Genomic DNA, 22,563 nt, shown 5'->3' on the forward strand with positions numbered 1-22,563 from the left:
GTGCGGCCAGTATCCGGTATTCGGGAGATAGTAGGTTCGAACCCCACTGTCGGCAGCCCTGAAGATAGTTTTCCGTGGTTTCCCATTTTCACACCAGGCAAATGCTGGGGCTGTACCTTAATTAAGGCCACGGCCGCTTCCTTCCCACTCCTAGCCCTCTCCTGCCCCATCGTCGCCATAAGACCTATCTGTGCCGGTGCGACGTAAAGCAAAAAAAAAAAAAAAAATAAAGATTTGGTCGTAATGCTGTTAGAGAATTAATGGGCAAATTATTAAACATTCTGTGTCATATATCAGTATGCTTCTTCACATAAGTCTTCCCCTGCAACAACTCCCAGTATTTCACCATATTTTTATGTTCAATTTTGTTGTACTACAGCAAACACACACTCTTAGTTTGCAGGGTTTTGCTGGGACATATGTCTCGCTACAACATACATCTACTTGATATATCTTGCACTCTATTCTGTTTAATGTTCTGATCTTGATTGGTGCTGTTATTCTGTCAGTATAAAATTATACTGCATACTAAAATTGCTCTTATCCTGAAATATTGAGGTGACTCAGATGGCCATCTAGGTTGATATGAACTTACAAATAATTTTAGTTTGCTTAAGAAAGTACACACTGCCCCAGATCTCTTTGGGATACACAGGATTCCTCGTTGTTATTTAGGTTTGTCAGGAAAACGTTGCATATGACCATGGTGATTGACTGGTTAGCAATGCTGACTAATTATATGGGAATCCTGGATTTTATTCCTAATTTTTAATTTTGAACAGAGTTGATCCAATTAAGAAGCAGCTGTCCTAGCTTAAAAAAACAAAGGTTACTGACTGAAGATATTATTGTATGAGTCTTATTACTCCATAATTCAGACTATGAGGTGGGGATCAGTTGCTCTGGCTATAATGCAATCCTGGATGTGATATGATAGAAATGAATGGAGGTCCATCTGAAAGAGCATAATAAGTATGAGTAATTAACTAACTGAACAAATTAGCTTTCATAGGTCTTGTTCTATCCCTGCCCCGTAAATCCACTTCATTGACTGCTAGAAGTTTACAATTTGCCTTACGGTGCACAGACACAGATAGGTCTTACGATGACGACGGGATAGGAAAGTGCTAAGAGCGGGAAAGAAGCGGCCGTGGCCTTAACTGAGGTACAGCCCCATCGTTTTCGTGGTGTGAAAATGCGAAAACATGGAAAACCATCTTCAGGGCTTCCGATAGCAGGGTTAGAACCCACTATCTCTCGAATGCATGCTGATAGTTATGTGACCCAAACCGCACAGCTACTTCCTCGGGACTGCTAGAAGTACAGATGTGTTGTGGGCTATTCTAAAAGAGGATCTCCAGAGTGAACTCTCAGCCTCTTGGATGTTGTGAAGGAATGTTGTTTCTTCATATTTTTTGTTTGAAGTATTAAGTTACCCAGCTTATTGGCCCATACACAGAACTTGATTAAAAAAAAATAATTTTCTTCTTTGTGCCATGCCCAGCCTCCCGGACATTGGCAGTTGCTACAGCTAATGCTTTTTGGTCTTCTACAATATGGTACGATTGTTCAGTGCTCTTTATACTAGTCCAGTCTTTAATATTGCTAAGGCAAGAGGTTCATCTTCTCCCCCTTCCCCTTTGCCCTTCAATTTTGCCTTCTAAAATAAGTTGCAGAGCCTTGTATTTCTTGCCATGAAGTATATGGCCCAAGTAGGCTACCTTTCTGCTTTTGATGGTAACCAGTAGTCCTCTCTTACTGTGTGCCTGTCGTAAAAACCTTTTCATTGCTTGCTTGTTGAACCTAGGAGACTTTTAACATTCTTCTATATAGCCACATTTCGAAGGCTTCCAACTTAACTGTGTGCTGTTGCAAGGTCCACATCTCAACACCATAGAGCAGCTTGGACCACACATAGCATTTTACTATGTATTGCCGAAGTTTTAAATTGAGAACATTATTACATAACAAATATTTCATTCTGATAAATGTGGTTGGAACTATTTCTAACGGGTCTTTATTTCCAAATCAGGATCTAGGATGTCAGTAATCCAGCAGCCAAGGTACTTGAACTTGCTTACTTGTTGGATTGAATGCTGTTGAATGCAAGTTTTAAAGGAGCAATTTTGTTCTTTAATTTCAAAGAAATCATTTTGTTTTGTGTCAACATTTATATACAATCTCTTTTCTTCACTGGTGTCATTCGGCTCATCTAGAAATAGCTGTTAGCTCTCACTAAGGATTACTGTATCATCTGCACATCGTAGTGTGCTTATTCTTTCTCCATTGACATGAACTTCCACTTCTGTATCTGCTAGTGTTTTCTTGGAAATAAGCATTGGAGTATTAGTTGAACCACACACGTCCTTGCCTGAAGCCTAGACGAATGTCAGGGTGATTTGTCACTCCTTCGTCTATCTTGATTACAGAGTATTGGGTAACTTAAGTAATAAACCAAATGGCCTCGGCTATGGAGTGCAAGAATTTTTATTGACATTACACTACCAGTAGGTGAAGTAGGTGTATACATATAAAAAATATCATTCTCTAAAATGGGCTTTTGTCATGAGAACAAGACAGTTTGGTTTAGATTGAGATTAAAAAGAAAAACATGCCCTGTAGATCATCATTAATCTGGGCTAATTGGGAGGATTAGTTGACCAGAATGATCCTGAAAGAACAGTAGAAAGTGCATTAATACACTGTTTACAGCAGCAAAGCACATTTTAATACTTTTCAATGGCATAGACGTAAACACGTGATAAAATATAAATCAGTACTTAAGTGATACTCGTGTTAAGATGGTGTGCCTGACAATCCTGGTTCTGAATCACTTGAAACTCTTGACGTAGAAAAATGAATGGATTAGTACTCACAGGAACTGAAATTGAAGCTGCCATGGAAAGACTGGCAGAACAGTCGGGAATATACGTTCCAGCGAGTACAGGTTGACATTTTGGATTTCAAATGGCATAACATAATACATTTTTTTAAAATTATGGTGAGAATGTCTGTGCCAATATTGAAGCCATTGAACTATTCAGAATAATATTAGATGAACTTATCAAGCAGCTTCTTCTAGGGTTTGTTCTGGAGGCTGTCCTATTTGCATCACATTGTATTTTTTCATTTTCCACATTACATTGTAGCATAAATGTTAACCAGTTACTCCTTTTCTTGTTAAAACAAAAGATTCCATACTCTGGACAAATATATATTAGCTACTGATGCATCCTTTCCAAGTTTTTACTATTGCAGCTAATTTTTTATGTAAAGAAAGAAAGACCAATGTGTTACAATTCAGTAAAATATAGTTCTGCACAAAACAAATAGGAAGATATGTTTTGATGAAACACCTAAATAGAAACTGATTGCAGTGCGTATTCACAATACCCATCTTGGAGCTGTGTGATGAATGCTATTGTCGATTAAAGAACACTTTTAAAAACCTTACATTTTTGCAAGATTTTTTCCTATCCAGATTAAATGAAGTCTGGCTTATCAGGGTCTGAATTAACAAGGTTTTATCATATTTATATTAATAAAACTGGGTCTTACAAGAAACATTCATGAAGTGCTTGGCAGGTGTTTATCTCAGCTTTTGTAAACGGCAGTAAATCAAGTTTTAGCTGCCCTTTCATTCCAACAAAATCTATTCATAATTCTGGATAAACACACACAGGTAACAACCATTCTACCTAGTGCAACCTCCCATATTCAACCTTTGGGTATACTGTGCATTCTTTTTTGTCAATGGAAGAAGTTCACCAAACATTTTTGTGGGCGAGTTTTACTTGACAGTACTGATTTTGACCTCCAGTGCTGTAACACTGTCATCAGTCTTCATTGCTTATCCATATTCAGTTCATTGTCTCCGCATTCAGTAATATGATTAAGTATACTTGGAAGAAACCTACATTTCTGGTTGAATGTGATGCCTTTGATGCTTCTGACAATGTTACTGAGGACCCTGAAAATTGAAGTTGCTCAACTCCTAATTGCACAAATTCATCCTATGGGTTTTTTGTCATTTACATTTGTACTTTCCAGATTTCTATACCAGACCCACAAACATGTTTAAGCATATGTAAGGACAGCTAAAGTAATTAGAATAATCAGTACTTATAGTTGAGTTTCCTGTTTCATTCTGATTATCCAGAGTTATAAACATGTATAATTAACATTATGGGCAGCTAGAATTTGTACAGTAAAACACTGATTCCAGCTAAACTTTCCATGTTAGTTGATTTTACACTATTATACAGGCACTTCGTGAGTATTTCTTGTTAGAAATGAGTGTGAATGATTTGGTTTTGAGTTTAAAAGCCAGGCTGTGTTTGTATCATCTTCATTTAACTTATATTGCACTCAAGTGATGTTTTTGTGTATATACACATCGTTTATTTAACTAGTCGGATGTATCAGTGGTACCCTGTATGATAAATGTAGTATGTTCTCTTTACTAACTTGTGCTGATGATATGTTTCTTCCCTTCTTACTATCTATAAATACTCCTCCACTTTACAGCTCTGCTTGGGAAAGCTAATAGTTCAGGTGAGAGCAGGTCCCAGCCCAGCTCAAGTGTTCTAGGTAAATTTCCTCTTTCTTTCTTTTTCATTTTCTTCCATAACAGACTTGGCCAACAAGTCCATTACAGTGTGAAATATACTCAGTCGGGCCCGATATATGTCACAGTAACCTAAGAAAAGATGTTATGTGAACCTAAAAGAAAAAAATGTCAACCTTGAGACTTGAATGACCAACATTTAAAGGATACAATACAATAGATTACAGAGGTCTTTAACATACACAGTGAAACGTGCCTAAACAGCCACCTTCATTTAGTGGGCTCTTCAATACGTGACCATTTTTCTCCGAAACCGATTAATTTTCCCTTAAAACCTGTGCTAATGACTCCTTCCTTTAAGCGGTCACATGACGCCGCTCCAAATACTTTCTTGACCCCTGAGACAGTCGCTTAGTAACAAAGTTGACAATTTTTATATATGACCATCTGAAAGTACTGCAAGTAGTTTCTCTTTTCTGATGTACTGTCCTTCTGTTTCATCTTCTCATCCCTTTAGCCTCCAAGTATAGAAAGTTCTAAACTGCCCACAACAATGAATGGGGTTGGGCATGATTGAAGAAGCTGACGTTATGACAACTAGTTCAAAATTTTTTTTGGTTGAAATAATGTTACATTTACTAACAGTGCAGGGAGAATATAGCCTCACATCTGAATAAACTTTTAGAATCTTTTGAAACATGTGCCACTAAGAAGAGATGTGGAAATACTACAAAACAAACCACACACTGAAATAAAGTGAATTAAAATGTCATTCTACAGTATAGATAGCTTACTCTGTGTACATAGTACAGTACTGTACTCTCAGTGTACTCTGTTGTTCTAATGTAATTTACATTAATTAAATGCAGATGTATCTTACTTTTAATACACTTTAGGTGTACTGGAGCTAATCGTGTGATGAAATAGACCTCTTCCTCGATTCCAAAATTTAACCTAGCGGCCATATGTAGTAACGGCTATTTTTTCAGAAGAACAGTTGCTGGCTGCTTTAGGCAGGTTTCACTGTATAGTAATTTCTCCTTTTATAGCATTGATACTGTTAAATAGCATAATGAAGGAAATGACAAACATTTCTCTTCACTATTTCTTATTTTTATAACTGGCTAATTTATGGTGTTGGTTAGATACTCTCATTTTATACTCATGTTTGTGAGAACAAAATCTATTGTAGTTGATTGATGTTTGAGATTGCTTAAACATGAAAGACCTCATGAATAGATTAATGAGAATGGCAAATAACCTCGTATAAAGGAGAGAATTTAAGGCTGCAGAATCATTAAAAAAGTAATTGAAAAGGACATTGGAGACAGTGGCTCTCTAATAAATAGATCAGTTTTTTTCCCCAAATCTATTCAAGGTTAGCCATGACTGAAATTTTAAAGTTAGGAAGCTATTGATCTTATTATTATGAAACTTTTGCCACTAATTGCTATCAGTTTTATAACCATACTCTAAAATTTTCAAGTAAATTATTTCTTATACTTTCTTAGTTAATGAATAATTCATGAAATTAATTGCTAAGTTACTAAAGAAAGTTCCTTGTGCAACAATTTTTAGCATATTTAATTAATACTTTGCTTATAGGTTCATCATACAGGTCACTTTATAATTTGCATTTGGCTTGTAGGTGTAATGATTATTATTGCCATATAGGCTTGAAAATGTTTGACATTTTCCTTTCTTCTTCCCCTTTCACACAAGATAATAACTTTTTATGCATGTCGAAACATGCTCTTATATGTAAAATGATACATAAATCTTTAGTAACTTCCATTCTCTGTATATTGATGGACATCTGTACCAAATTTCAACCACATAGCACTAAAACTGTGACTCAAGAAACTTTTTGAAGAAAGAGGAGTTTTAGTTTTGTGAAAGATAATTCATGCAATGTACTTCAGTTAAACTGCACAGACCTAGAGGCAGATCCTTTTATTGCTTTTTGCAGTCTTTTAGTTACGATAAACATTCATGCTAATCTAACATTGCACATTACATTTTATAGTACTAGTATGTTTCAAAAAATTACAGAAGAGTAAAAGTACAGTGAAAATCCGGATATTTTAAATTTTGATAAGTAGATCACATTCTTACTAAAGTTGGCCAGGTCTGTTTCATTAGTTTCAAAGTTAGCTTGGATTTATTATTTAGATTGCTGTGTTTCTTCCCTTCTTACTATCTGTGAGCACTCCTCCACTTTGCAGCTCTGCTTGGGAAGGCTAATAGTTCAGGTGAGAGCCGGTCCCAGTCCAGCTCGAGTGTTCTAGGTAATTTCCTTTCTCTCTATTTCTTCCTCCCCTTATGTTTTTTTTGTTTGATTTGTTTGAGTGATGCTTATGTAATTTAATAGCCTTCTCAAACCTTTCCACGTCGTGCATATTTGGAAGCAACATGACTTTCAGGCAGCAGTTGATCCAACACTTCACTTCGATTGTCTGGAAACTTGAAAAACAATTTAGATTCCAGCCTTCTTCCAGAAGACTATTTTATAATGAAAAGACAATGTCGTAACCTCAAGGTAATTTATATGACCACAGAAGGAGCATAATGCCCGAGTAGACTGACTACCTCAAATCGAGTTGGTCGCCTTGATAAAGAATCATTATTTGTAAGTTTCATGTTCCATCTTTCTTGATAAAGAATAACGATATGTACAGTGCTCAAAAAAGTTTTGCATTTTCTGATCTAGTGTACTTTTTATTTTGCTATGTGTATTTACATATATTATACCCTGAGTGTTTAAAAGTCGCAGGATGAGGTGTCCCATTAGAAAATGTGCCGTGTATGACCCCTGAGTGTTACGGCTAGCTGTGGCGTAGCTGAGCAGTCTGTCACAGACACCAGTGTTGTGAAGATGGCAATATGTCGCGAGTTAACAGACTTTGAACGTGGAAGGATCCGTGCACGGCACATGGCTCATAGCATTGTGGAGATTACATGCAAATTTGGGTTTCTGAGATCAATAGTGTTGGGGGTGGATCTTCAATCAATATTGCAGAGATAATGTTACCACTCACATAAACCACCGCACCACAGAGCTCAACGATGTGCATGGGCCACGAACATCGGCAATGGACCTTGAAACAGTGTTGGTGTGTGGTATGGTCCAATGAATCTCGGTTCCAGTTGTATCGAGTTGATGGGCACGCGAGAGTGTGGCGTATGCCGCATGAAGTTATGTATCCTGTGTGTCAACAAGGTCAAGACCAATTGTAGGAAGCAGTGCAAGATGTTTGGGTCCAAATCCCTCCAGAATGATTCCAACATCTTGTTGAGTTGATGCCTCACCATATCGCTGCCGTTCTGAGGGCTCACGGAGGAGCAATTTGTTATTAACATCACATTCAGTGTCTTCCCATTGCTTTTGGCCACTCAGTGTACATTAAGAATTGTATATACAAAGAAAAACAATGTGCATTTAGCTATACAAAAGTAACAGAAACTCAGCAAAAGCACAAAGTTGGTAATGTGGTATTTCATTGTGTGGCAGATCAGTTCTGTGTATAGCCACCTCGAGTCCTAATGCTTGCTTGAACACAAGACATACTCAGCACCAAAGATTATACCACTCTTCGATAGCAGTTTGTCAGTTGCTGAATGCTAGCAGGAGGATTAAGACGGTGGTTAGTTGCTCTTTTCAATTCATGCCATCCATGTTCACACAGTTCATATCTGCAGAATATGCCAGTCACACCATTCACTGTATGCCATGTGTTTCAAAGAACTGATTGACCACTCTGGCAACAAACACTAGCATTATGATTCACTACTGTAATGCTCTCGTCCACAGTGGCAGCAGATCCTGTCCGTTGGTTGGAGGATGCTGTTTCTGTAAACCAGACCAGTCCTCTTATCCTGGATAGGAATTAGAAGCATAAGTCGAACACACACGATCTCACTCTCCAAAACATGACAGAACCCTATTGATGCTGATGGTGCTTCAGGATGAAGGACTCATTCTATCTCAAACCGGATTGTCTCCAGGCTCAAATGTTCTTGTAGTATAGGTAAAAGTTTATGGTGACCTCATCAGAAAAAACTTACACTGATGCCACGGGCTGAGAGTTGTTGCCCACCTTATATGAGCTGCACTATAGTGTGGTTTAAGATTAGCTTTTAGCACAGACCTCCTTGATATTAGTCCTCCATCATGCAACATATTTCATACTGTCTGATCTGGCAAATTCACTCTGGTGGCCCTTCAAAAATTCTGGCAGAAAGAGTTGGCGTTAGCAGTGGGCTTATGATGTATTAAGAGCAACAAATACTGATCCTGCCCTGCGATTTGTTTTCCATTATCAATCAGCAACTGTTTGTGTCCTTCTGAACTTTTTCCATACCTTGCAGACAACATTCTGACTCACTCCAACATGAGCGGTGACAACCACATGTCTCCATCCTTCTTGCAGCAATATCACAATTTGAATGTGATCGGTAGCAGAAATTTTACTTCAGTCTTACACGTGCTGTCTATATACCACTGACTTCACAAGCGATGTTGTTAAGCTGACCGATACAGCAAATGCCTTCTATCAAACAAATATTGAACCTGATCTGGGTTTAGCGTTGCTGTGTATCAGATATTGGCTTATTGTAAATTTGTCTGATTCACCGTGACATATATTGTGTGAAATTGTAATATGCAAAACTTTTATTTTAGCACTGTATTAGAAATATTAACGACCTATACACAAGGTATAAACTGTCAGCTTGGTTCAATCTAGAAAAAGAACTTTATAGTAATAGCAATTTTCCTCCATTTTTGACTATGTTAAATAAATTAACAGTTTTGGTTTTCTTAGGATAGAATGTCTTTCTTCATGTACACGGCTATTTGTAAGTCACCTACTTCACTCATTTTGAAGTGGATCATAATATTAATAAAATACTCCATATAATAAAGAGGTAGATCTAGGTTATTCTTAGATGGAAATACGTATGTAATAATACAGATCCTCTTTGAGACTACTGAAGTTCCAAGATAACATGAAAAAGACTCAAATTCTTTACTCATTTGTTAGTATAATTTGAACACCAATGTGTAAACTGTAAATTCCTCGTGTGATCACATTTGATTCAAATGTACCTGTCGCTGGAATGATTTTGGAAGGGGATGTCGGTAGCAAGCATAACTTTTTTTCCGTACTGCATATTTTATTAGACTTCCTAATATAAATATTTAACTAGATTAGACAGCTTATATAACTAGTTGTGTGGTTCGCACGGTTCTTCGGCATGTATTTTAGTTGTATGATAGAAAACAGCCATTTGCATGTGAATTAGAAGTCTTAGACAAGTACAAATTAGAAAGATTTAAATAGTTATGTTATTTGTCATGCTGTTACAACAGTGAAAATTGTGGGCACAGGAAGTACTTGTGCTTTTCACGGACTTAGGGACTATTAGTGCTATTTTGACTTAATATTCATATGCTCATATAGAGAAGATCTTAAATGTAATAGCAATTCTGTTTTGGTAACTAAGTTTTTTTTTTTTTTTAAATGCCGTATATATCTGTACCTTATTTATTCAAACCTCTTCTTATCTTTCTATGGAAGGATAAGATACATTTAGGTATTGTACAGCCTATTAACATCTTTCGTGCACACAAGATAGACCATTTGTGTTGATGATATGTCCACTTACAAACACGCTGTGAGAGTTACTACTTCCCTCATTCGTTTTGCCTCGTGGCTGATGTGTCATGACTGTCATAATTAAGCCAGCTAACTGCTGAACCATACTGTGCCATTCTTCCCTATTCAAAGCCTTCATTGTGGTCACTCAGAGGGAAGTCTGTAAGGGGTCGCTCACCACACCAATCCATTATTCATCCTCGTGGTTTGGTTCCTTGGACTTTATCCTCAACAATCAACTTTTGAAGGCCACCTTCTCGGGGCATTATATGTCCAAAATAGCATGTGATCTGCTGAGGGACTTTACATGACAAACTTTCATCTGAAGTTAGTTCAGAATTGACATGTTTGTGCAATGAGCTATCCAAGGAATCCTCAGCATTTTCCTCCAGTACCACATTTCGAAGCTTTCTGTTTGTGCACAACTGCATTGTAAGATGGTTCTTGGCACTGTGCCATACAAAGACTGAGAAGACTAGAGGTTCAATGAGCTTCTTTTTTGTATTGATGCCGGTCATGGTATCTTTCCAAATCTTTCACAGACGGCTCATTGCTACCTTTGTTATTTTGATTCTTTATTTTATTTCATCTGTGAAACCACCAGCGATGGACAATGAGCCCAGATATATGTACTGGCTTACAACTTCATATCGTCCAATCTGCTGGATATGTGGACTGTTATTGTTCTTAAGATCAATAATCATAACCTTGGTTTTCTATCAATTTAGACGTAATTCAATTTCTAGGGATTTTCTTCCACTCTCTTGATCAGCTCTGTCAACTCCTCTTCAGATGATGCTGTGAAGGCGATGTCATCAAGAGTTACTATGCTGTAATCTCAAAATTGAATGATATATAGCACCAGAAATCATAATTAAAGTCAACAGTATTACCAGGGCTGAATTTAACTACTGCAGCACGTATAGGCCCAATAAATTTTCCATCCCTTTTCTGTTTCCCAAAATTTTGATAGATATCCATCTGAAAATGAGGTAATCAGCAGCTGTTTTCGATCTTGCTGTTTCATTACAGATATTTCTATGACGTCTTCATAATCCAATCCTATAGTTCACGTTGGTCATTGGCAAGCACAGCAAGATGAGCCTAGCATTGTTGAGTTTGAGAGATTGGTAAATCATTTTTAATCCTTATTAGGGCCAAAAAGAACCTTTCAGCTGAGCAGTTTGAAACAGGAGTACATAAATAAATCTTCAAAGCAACAACAGTTATCTTGGATATAAGTTATCTTGGATATAAGTTATAGAGGTGTTTAGTAATCAGAAGTTTGTTCTAAATTGATAGTAATGGACTATTATTTTCTTCAGGAGACTTATAAGGTGGATGCATTCCATTCCTAAAGTTTCTACAATATCTGATAGTAAATCTGTTGCAGTTCGTCAGCTGATTTGTGAATTTCATCAGGGCCAGTTTCTCTAAGTTTTGACAGAAATGAGAATCTTTCAGAAAATACATTCTTTCTGAATATCTGAAGAAATACATGTTTCTTGCTTTGATCCTCTCCTTTATGATGAAGTCCACTTCATTGTGTGTGGTGAACCATATTGCTAGATAACTGAATTCATCCACTGATCAGAAGATATTCTCTCTGCAGTATGACACCTGATTTAAATCGTAAGATAGCCCTTTCCGAATTAATTCATAACTTGTTTTTAAAGTTTTATGGGCATGGTTAATTTTTTGCTGTCCTGGTTCCAGACCTATTTGGGCCCTGCTTAAATATGGCTCCAAGAATAAGTGAGAAATGTATGAGCTTCATATTGCTTAGAATTGTCGAGCAGGTTTTGCTTATTGTAAATGACATTAAATTTTATTTCATCTTAGTAATAATTCTTTTCACAAGTTTATTATTTGAATGATGTCAGTACACACTAAACTTTATAAGAAACCTTAGCTCCTGTTTGAAGATAATATTAGACCTCCAAAAAATAGTATGGTTTTCCTGTTGCATGTTGTTACTTCCAATTTTGGTTTGTGTGATTTGATGATATTGTGTTGGGTGTTCACTTTAGAATGAATTATTTCTTTGTTTTGCTCATGAACGAGTGATTTTGACTTAGTATTTAGAAGTGTGTTTCATTGAACACAATTATTCTATTGTACTTAATGATAATTTATATTACACAAATTAAATGGAGGGTCATTATATTGTTTTGAATTCTGATGGTAATGTGTTTTTATATTATATTTGTCATCTTCCTGTTAAAATTGATCAAATTTGAGTATAGTGAAGTCTTTTGTTATGAAGATTGATGAATGTAAGTTAACAGTTAGTTTAATTTTTATGAAGTAAATTTTTATCTGTTTTTATTCAGTGCAGCCAACATTTTAATGTATACATTTTAGCCTATCTGGAATGGAGGAAACTAGACTCTTAGTTCATTCACTTTCTTGATATTATGACTATTCAGAGATCTCTAATTTGTAACAGTCTGGCCATATTTGTTGCTCACCATGAGAATATGAACTGGGATGGTAGAAGTGATGAGATTGATTAAGCGTACAAATCAGCGATTGTAAAGACTGAATATAATTTGTTCGACAAACATGAGATGAAGTATATGCTGATGTCAAGATCCGAATAAGACCAGCCCCCATTATCCACAGACAGGACTGGCTTTTGATTAGTGGATAAATTCAGATATTTGGGAGCAAGTTTCACCATGCGTACTGAAGTTGACTTCATTGTAAAAGAGAGGGTCAAGGTACAAGGCAGGTATTTCTTTAGCTTAGGAAATGTACTGAGATCTAAAGCTCTTTCTTGTCAAAGGTCAAGATTTTCTGGACCATAATTTGCTTGACTGTATTCTGTGAAACATATACTTAGATTGGCCAACCGAGGCAGGCACGATATCTTCAAAAGGAAAGTGGTGTGATGAATCCTTGGGGCCTATCAAAGGTAGAGGAGAGTGGAGGGGGATGATAAATGGCTTGAGAAGCAGACAGATCCGATGGGCTGGTCATGTAGCTAGGATGCCTTACCTAGAGCTATGATGGAGGAATACAGTACCATAAAAAATTCAACTCCTTGGTAAAGTAAGGCTGCAATGGCAGGATTGAACTGTAAAGACACCTGAATCTGCCCTTCATCATGGGAGATTAGAAGGGAGAAGCAATAGATTTGCAGAGGAAGGGGCACCTTGTTAAGGCAGCGTATGGTCTTCAGGATGGTTATCGATGATGATGGTGATTATAATGTGGAAACTTGGTAAAGAAATGAGGAATGACCTAAGGCGAAGAACTCATGGATGAACATAATTTTTTTTTTTTTTTTTGGTGCTATTTTATGTCTTATGGTGATGAACATCAAAAAGGATGAGTCTTCTTCAGAATATATCCATGCCATCGAAATGTCATGTGACTTTTGTTCCAATAGATTCACTGTTATGTTTGAAATCAGCCTTGTCAAACTGGTACTTAAAGTTAATTAATTATTTATTATCACATAATACACCATACATGTTTGGAGGACCTCAGTGTTCTCTTTCTCAGCAGTTTACTCAAACTACCAAATGTCTCTTCGGCCCATTTACTTTCAGTTATTATTAAACATCAATCACATTCTTAACAAGTCATCGCAAAACCTGTACAACATACGTATTTAATTCTAAACATTTCTTAATTGATATGTAATGTGTGTCATAAATAAACTCATTACTACACTCTTCTATTTGTAATATTAAAATGTCAGCCTTGTCTGTTACCTACAAATAATCAGTTTATTAAAATCAGCGTCTCTTAAAAAGTACCAAAAACTTCCAACCCAGAGTTTACTACTGCTAAATGTTGTTGCTACTTTTATATTATAAACATCTGTCCTTGAACACTCCCTAGAGTGGTAGCTTCTCACTCCACAATAAACTATAAGAAAGAAAGAAAGTGTAAACTCTGGGATGGAGGATTTCAGTAATTTTTAAGACACACTGATTTTAATAAATTGATTATTTGTAGGTAATAGACAAGGCTGACATTTTAATATGATTACAAATAGAAGAGTGTAGTTTTGAGTTTATTTATGGCACACATTATATATCAATTAAGAGATCTTTAGAATTAAATATGTTGTACAGGTTATGAGAGGACTTGTTAAGAATGTGATTGTGTTCAATAATAACTAAAAGTAAATAAGCCCAAGAGATATTTGGTAGTTTGGAGTAAACCACTGAGGAAGAAGACACTAAGGTCCTCGAAACATGTACGGTGTATTATGTGATGATAAATAATTAAGTAACTTAAGTATTGACAATGCTGATTACAAATAGAATAGTGAATTTATTGAGGTAGAGATTGTAGTCAATATGGACCAATACGAAATCAAACCACAATGGTTAATAAATGTAACCTTTGTGCAGTGCAATCTTTTCCTGTGGTAGGACCTTCAATGCAGCCTGTTGCCATCATCCTGGCTGCACTGAGACAGAAACTCTCGACAACATGTTGGAGTTCTGTAGAAAGGGAGAGTTACTGCATATTAGCAGGCATAAGTGGAACCAATCTGCAGTCGCTGAACTTCTTGATCAATGAGGATGGGAGGTACATGAAGAGGCCCACTGTATTTCTGAAGAAGACTCGAATCAAAGAGCCAACATAATAGCCATCAACCTATGGCAGTGGAATGGTATTGTCCTCAACACCACAATACACTTTGAGAGAGTCCTAATGAAGCTCACCAGGTTGATGAATAGAACAAGGAAACTTGTCAGTCTGCCATACATGAGTTCATGCTACGGCATCCCGCTTCACAGCTGAACAGTGGTTGCATTGTTCTTTGGTGCTAGGGGATCTTGACCGCATTTTACACCTGCACGTTCTCAAGTTTCTCCGCATACCCTTTTTTGAAATTGACAATATGGATGTCCAAATTTTTTATTTTTTTAAATGGGGACAGAATATGCTTCCTACTTATTAAAGTTTGTGAGCAATCTTTTCACTTACAGAGGTGATTTATTTTGTTTCAGTTTATCTGTTACATAATTCATTTCATTTGTATTGATTTCCAGTTCCTTGTGATCTATCCAGACTGGGACAGATCGTCTGTATATATAAAATTGGATGTTGGTATGTTTGAAGCTAATAGACTCAAAAACTACTGGACTGGTTTTGCTGAAATTTTCACAGTTTGTTCTTATTACATCTGAGAGGGATTATGAAGTGGTTTGAACAAAATCTGATTGGTAGTTCGGCACTAAGGGGTAAAAAATAAAATAAGGAAAGATAAACAAACCGCAAGACAAGTCCGATCAGCGGGTTGCCTACCCAACAGTATGTGAAGATAATGATGTGTTCCTTAAAACTTATTTCTGCTTTTATCTGGAAAAATTAGTGTAGGGGCAAGAAACCCCTAGCACCCCTAAAGGAAAGGGGTGAAACTTAAAAATCCAAAAATGACTATATTAGTGACAAATTCATAGTCTTTGGGGTAGCTGAGATGAACTGTGACACTCTGAATGCCGTTTAAGTCCAAGTTCGTTCCCAATCGGTATGGTAAACATATTATGACTTACTGTTTGGGAAAGAAAACTGTAGGGTAAGACACACATACGGGTGGGATCGTACAACTAAAGATGTTATAGACGTTAAAATTGGTATTTGGAATCTTCTTTAAAAATAAACACATTTTTTTATTTTTGGAATATTCTAGCACTGGATCCCGCAGAGAACATGGAGGTGAGAAGGGGTACAAATTAAATTATACTAAACGACCGAGATTACGGAACAATATGTGTAAAAACTTGATACACATATGATGTACTATCTGGAAAATAACCGCATGGTCAACCACTAGTAATTTAAGAAAATAAAACTCTCTGAAGATTTATGATGAAATGAATGGGTTTTTACCGTGTGATGAGTTATGCCGTGAAGAATGAAATGAAACCATCCAATGAAATTTTAATGTTATATGCAGAAGGGAAAATTATTTGATGACAGTGACAACTGAATACAACTCTTGTTGACTTAATGCTTAACTAGGTAATTTGCACATCAATACAGACGTTTTGTTTTCATCATCAGTTTGCACCACTGTGAATGGATCGTATGGGAAAATTGCGTGACAACGTGTGTTGCCCAATAATTTTACAGTGCCACTAATTGCGACTATGCGCCGGGAAATATGAGGACTAGGGTTCAAGTCTCATGCATCCATCTACAAACTGCATATTTCACTGGTGAACACCAAACACTGCTTTTGGTGGTGTAAAGAGTGCAATTTGGCGATGTGGGATAACTTTTTTGATGTACAGTGCACTAGAAATCACGTTTGCTGCACATTTAGTTTTTGTGACACATTTATTCGACAACAATGTATAATGCCATTAAGAAGTCGGTGTGGTAACAATCGGTCAACTCATTTTCAAACTAGATCTCTCTGTACGAAGTTAATGATAGATTAGGCTTATCGGTTGTGCGGTTTGATTTTTTCAAACTTTATTTGAACAGTTTTTTATTTAATTTTGTTTGTATACTTTTTGTAATTGTAATCTAAAAATTATTATAACTGAGACTTCCGTATCGGCTGCAGAGTATAATTACTGAAAAATGAAACCAATTAAAGTGATATAAATCCAGGATCCGCCAGCTGTGTGACAATATATTGCATTACTTCTACCTGTTCTAATTAAACATAGATTAGTTATTTATAGGATTTTTATTTTATTTGAGGGGGTCCGAATTTTTATTTTGGCAAGCATGATATATGCTACGCCCTTTACAAAAGCAGTGCCATTCCTAGCTTGTGAATGTTTTTCTGTACACTTTCTTTGGGTTAATATTTCATAGAGGGTGGAAGCATGGAGATGTAATTTCAGAAAAAGACGAGTGGTTGTTTGGTAGTGTGAGGTGAGCATGTGCATGTGCATACCGAGTGGTGGTTGATTTTGTTTGGAACTTACTGAGTACCTACTATAGGAGGGGTGCAATCTGGAGAGGAATTGCATTGGCATTTGTGACTTCTGCATTATTAATCTTAAATATTCTTTTGCTTCCAGGGTCTTTAGCTGGACAGAACTCGGGTGGAAGTTCGTTAAGTCCTGTAACGAGTATGGCTCTTGGTGGTCTTACTGGTTCCCCGCTCAATACGATGGCTTCCATCAATGGGCTGGGTACAACAGGCCTTACCCCTAATGGAACCAGCCTCGACGCCCTTACCTCAGCTTATCCTGGCATTCAACAGTATGCAGGTGAGTCCTATGGAAACATCCACTAGGTACCTCTTCCACAGGATAGGGTGTCATAGCAAAGCTATTCAAAATATAATTTCCCATAATTTCAAAATCAGTCACCTTCAACAACCTTATGATCAGGTTTTCCAGGTTTTTTGGAACAAAATCGGGAATTTTTAGAATAAAATTGACATTTCAAAACCTAGATAATACTCATGTACAGTATAATGTAAGATGTTAAAGGTATCAAATCGTCATTTTATGCTGTCTAGTTACTTTTTGAAAAGTCAAATAATGTACACAACATGATCACAAAATAAACAGTTTTAAAATGGACTAAAGCACTACATCCTACCTTACTGATTTTTCTACCTAGTTATTCATTCTCCTGAGCAATTGTTTCTTCTGTGTCACAAAAACTACAAAAATCTAGGTGTGAAAATAAATAGCGGCCTTCATCAGTTCAGCTTCTAATGTTGTCATTGACCAACCATCTATTTCTGCTCATGAGGTTAAAAAACCTTTTCTGGAGCAGAATTGGAATGAGGTACAGGAAACATGAAATAGTCACCCTTAAAATGGTTCTTACGGTTTACATAGTGATGCAAAAAGTTTGTCCCACTTATTAGACTTAAAAATTGTTTTATTTCACTCTCATTCAGACCACCGTGGAATTTAAGGAAGTGCCATATTGCGAGCTCTGTTTTCAGTGCGTCTGTAATGTTCCCTTTACAGTCCAATGTATTTTAACAGCTCACATTCTTGTAATGGACAGTTACAAACTTTCTTAGCATGGTGTAGTTGGAACATCACACACACGAAATGACTGTTGTGTTCCAATCAAGGAATTTTTCTCCCAGATAGTTTTTACAATAACACAATGCCTATGAGAGTACTGAATGATCTAGTTATGACTGCAAAAACTAGACATAGCAAACTATATACTTTTTTTATTATTACTATTTTTTTTTACAAATTGCTTTACGTCGCACTGACACAGGATGGTCTTTGACAAAGTGATAGGAAGGGCTAGGAATGGGAAGGAAACAGCTGTGACCTTAATTAAGGTACAGCCCCATCATTTGCCTGGTGTGAAAATGGGGAAACTATGGAAAACCATCTTCAGAGCTGCCAACAGTGAGGTTCGAACACACTGTCTCCTGAATGCAAGTTCACAGCTGCATGCCCCTAATTGCATGACCAACTCGCCGGTAAACAAACTAATTAATAATAGCCAACAGCAGTCAATAATTTTCAACTGTGAATGGCATAGGTACCAATACAGATTCTCCCAGAACCACCAAAATCATCAAACGCAAGATTTCAGGTTTATACCAGCTTGTGAAGTTTTATATGGGTCACTTGGCTTGCATCGAACACAATCATTTTTGTAGGAGAGGTATCCGAATTAATAAACCCTTACTCTCTATAGTGTGTTTTTAACACAGACCAAGCGCGTTCAACGAAGAGTTGCGTGCTGGACATATGCTACATTTAAAGGGAGAGAAGAACATGTTTGCAGAAGTGCAATCATTGAACTCATTAACACACAGCTATACAATTCAGCATGTAATTTCTGCCGATGGAGAACTGTTACCTAAACTGTTAGTTGTGTTAAAAGAAAACAGTGAATTTGGCCCTATTGTTAAAAAAGTTTGTTTACAGCAGATAATTTATTTGTTTTGCCTTCACTGTCTGGGAAGTTAAAAGTTACTTCAAAAGTGGTTACAAGACATTTATTTTCAAAATGTACCAGACGACAGTGGTTTACTCTTGGATTCATGGACAGCACAAAGTGAAGCAAATATATTTGCATCAAAACCTGCCAACAAAACTATTGTTGTTAAAACTATTCTCCAGGGAACTACTAGAATTATTCAGCCATTGGATGTGCTTGGTATCTGAATATGGAAACAATTTATTTTTTTAAATGACCTGATTGAATTATGCAATTTTGATATTAACATTAATTTGTGCAACAATATTTAAAAACCCAATCATTGACTCACAACCATCTATCTTCTCCGCGGTGCGTTCTATATTGGCGTTCAAAATTGAAAGTGGCCTGTGTGGTTTTCACTATGTCATTTTACAAATTTGTAGGAATATTGTGTACTAAATTTTAACCAGATTAAAATTCTACACCGAAATCCATTCTCTTGTAAGTGGTATGTTCAAAGCTCTTGCTGGAGTGATGTCCTAAAATGACATTAGTAGATGAATACTGTAAACTTGGATGGAGCTTTTAAAAGTAGGAAAGATCATATAATGAAGATAAAGTTGGAATTCAAGAGGACAAATTGGGGCAAATACGGTATTCATATAGAGGATGAGGAGTAAGGGGTTTGAATTATTTATTAAGGGAAATGTTTGATAAATTTCCAAGTTCTTTGAATATATTTGAGACAAGGCTAGGTAAACAATTGACAGGGAATTTGCCACCTAGGCAACAGCAGTTGATTGATTGATTGATTGATTGATTGATTGATTGATTGATTGATTGATTGATTGATTGATTGAACTTAAGTCCCCTTTGGGTCGGTTCACAGCTATTCAGAGACAGACAATAATGTTACATGTTGTTGGGCCACGTCTGATGTGCCCTGATATCTGTCGTTATAATGGACCAGTTCTTCATCCTGCTATTAGGGTGTAGTGGTAACTAGTTGGACTGGTATTCATGATGTTCTCCATTCAAACACAACCAGTTGCTTGTTATTGTTTTGAGAGAAGGAAAATATAAATGCTTCTATCTCTTTTATGACTGTTATAATAATTAACACCAGTTCATGAATTCAATATATCATGACTTCATCACTATCCATTATGACATTTGGCTTCATATAGAAAGGAAGATTTTATTCTTAAGAAAAATATTCAATTCCAAGATCAAGTGATGTCAGTCTTGTTAGCCCAATTTGTTAAATTTTTAATATCTAAGATGGGAGAAGCATGAAATATTTCTGAAATCCAGATTCTAATCATGGGAGTTGTGAAATATATGGCTTATGACTGACAAATTATTCTTTATCTTTTAAAAGAAAATATAATCAATCTGTCACCCTTTCCATTCTCTTTACTGAAAAGAAAGTTATTAAGTGTGTGAATTATTTCAGTATCTCCTCGGTAGTGAACAATTCTATAATTATTGATGGCTATGAAATTTTATTAAATATAAATACTTCCTTAACACTTTTGTAGCAGCTAATTATTATGTCTTTAGATGTTTTCATTCACATCATCTATTAAAATGTTTTTCTGAATTCCTTCAATTCTTTTGCTCTTTTCACAGCAATAAATGCTTGTATATTCAAATTAAATCAGAATCATTTTATTTGCAAATTAGGTGTCTACCTTGGTAGCAAATGATACACAAAAATAAATTATCAAAGATTAAACTTTAAATTAAAAATACATTTTCCTAAAATACAGTATTATACAATTTACACTAACAATTTTTATTAAACTCTCAGCTCATCCTTAATAAATTTATATTATGTGCAAAATTCTACTCATAATATCTTCTGTATTTACTCATATACAGTATGTGGAATCACTTCAAATAATACTATACAACTACTATAAGATTTAAATTTACATTGCTTTTTAAAACCCATTTTGGTACCCAACATGCATTTCTCGTCTTCAATCACATTCTGCTCCCCTACTCCAGATCATATTACATTAGGAACAGCAAATAGTATGATTTGGTTAGCATAATATTTGTTCAGTCTGAACTTCCTAAAGTTTGTTGGAATTTTGAGCAGATTTAAAACAGAAATAAATTAGGACTTTACTGTTTCTGAGAACCTCTTACTTAAGGAAAGTTTCATAGTATAAAAATAAGGAATTTTTCTTAACTTATTGCTTCATGTATTCATTTTTTTCTTTTTGTGTTCCATGATGTGTCCTTGAATAGAGCTGGTGTGTGGTGCAGGTTTTCCCTCCTTTGGTGCTGGAGGTCACACGGCGGTCAGTGGGCCAGCGTCCATCACGACGTCGACGGGTGCCTCCAGTGGTCCTGCTGGCAAGCAGATAGAGGGACCTGAAGGAGCCAACCTCTTTATCTACCATCTGCCCCAGGAGTTCAGCGACAACGACCTGGCGTCGACGTTCATGCCCTTTGGCAACGTCGTGTCTGCCAAAGTGTTCATCGACAAGCAGACCAACCTGTCCAAGTGTTTCGGTCAGAATACTTATTATTTATTCTTTAGCTGTAGAATTTCGTGATTTTAAATTGTATAAATGAATTATCAGTATTGACAATATTGAAATTTTTCTTGTATAAGACTCAACTTTATGTATGTATAAGGGTTTTTTTAAACTTGTGCCTTGAATTAAGTCCATATTTGGAATTTCCATCTGGTACACTTGGAGCAATGAGCTCATTCATTCTCTCTTTTAATTATTTTTACTAGTTGCCAGCAGTTGAGTGATTAGCGTATTAACTTCTTGTGCTGAAGATTGCAGGTTCGTCCTTGCGAAGGACAGAGGATTTTTTGAACATAGAAATAGTTATTTTGGAAAATTATTGAATTGGGAGCATGAACAAGAACAGGTTACCAAAGTCATTAATGATTTACAGAAGGAACAACCTCCAATTACTTGGAAAGAGACAGATGCCTTCAAGAAAATGAAAAGTGGAAAGTCAGCGGGAGCAGATGAACTAACAGCAGACATGATTAAGGCAGCTGGAACCCCTGGAATACATTTTCTACATCAAACATTGGGAGTTATATGGAAAGAGAACAAGTTGCCAGATGACAAGAAAAAATGATTATAATACCATTGTTTAAAAAAGGAAGTAGAAGGAAGTGCACCAATTATAGAGGCATCACCCTTTTGTCACATTGCCTTAAGATAATGGAGATGATTATAGAACAGAGACTGAGAGAAATAATGGAAGATCAATTTGAAGGGGAACAACATGGATTTAGAACAAATGGAGGAACCACAGACGTAATTTTTTCACTCAGGCATTAAATGGAAAAGTTTGGGAAAAAGGGAAGGACCTAATAATAGTGTTTTTGGATTTGGAAAAAATATATGACAGGGTGGAGAGAGGAAAAATATGGGTACGTTTAGAAAAACATAACATCCCAGAAGCACTAATTTAAAAATTTCTGGGAAGGAATAGATAAGGAAGATCTTAATGCAT

General features: G+C 36.2%; 1 protein-coding gene across 6 annotated transcripts in view; it reads left to right on the forward strand.

The window, feature by feature from the left end:
• LOC136881281 (CUGBP Elav-like family member 2) overlaps positions 1-22,563 on the forward strand; it is a 1,536,179-nt gene that overhangs the window by 1,487,282 nt on the left and 26,334 nt on the right. For 3 of the 6 annotated variants that reach the window (XM_067154068.2, XM_067154073.2, XM_067154072.2), the window contains 4 exons: positions 4,528-4,590; positions 6,793-6,855; positions 17,232-17,423; positions 21,325-21,591. In XM_067154068.2, the coding sequence (XP_067010169.1) occupies positions 4,528-4,590; positions 6,793-6,855; positions 17,232-17,423; positions 21,325-21,591 (585 nt within the window). The remainder of the gene's footprint in view (positions 1-4,527; positions 4,591-6,792; positions 6,856-17,231; positions 17,424-21,324; positions 21,592-22,563) is intronic. The other 3 variants (XM_067154069.2, XM_067154070.2, XM_067154071.2) reach the window with 1 other exon arrangement.

The sequence above is a fragment of the Anabrus simplex genome, chromosome 9 (assembly GCF_040414725.1).
Source record: "Anabrus simplex isolate iqAnaSimp1 chromosome 9, ASM4041472v1, whole genome shotgun sequence".
NCBI classification, from domain to species: Eukaryota; Metazoa; Arthropoda; class Insecta; order Orthoptera; family Tettigoniidae; genus Anabrus; species Anabrus simplex.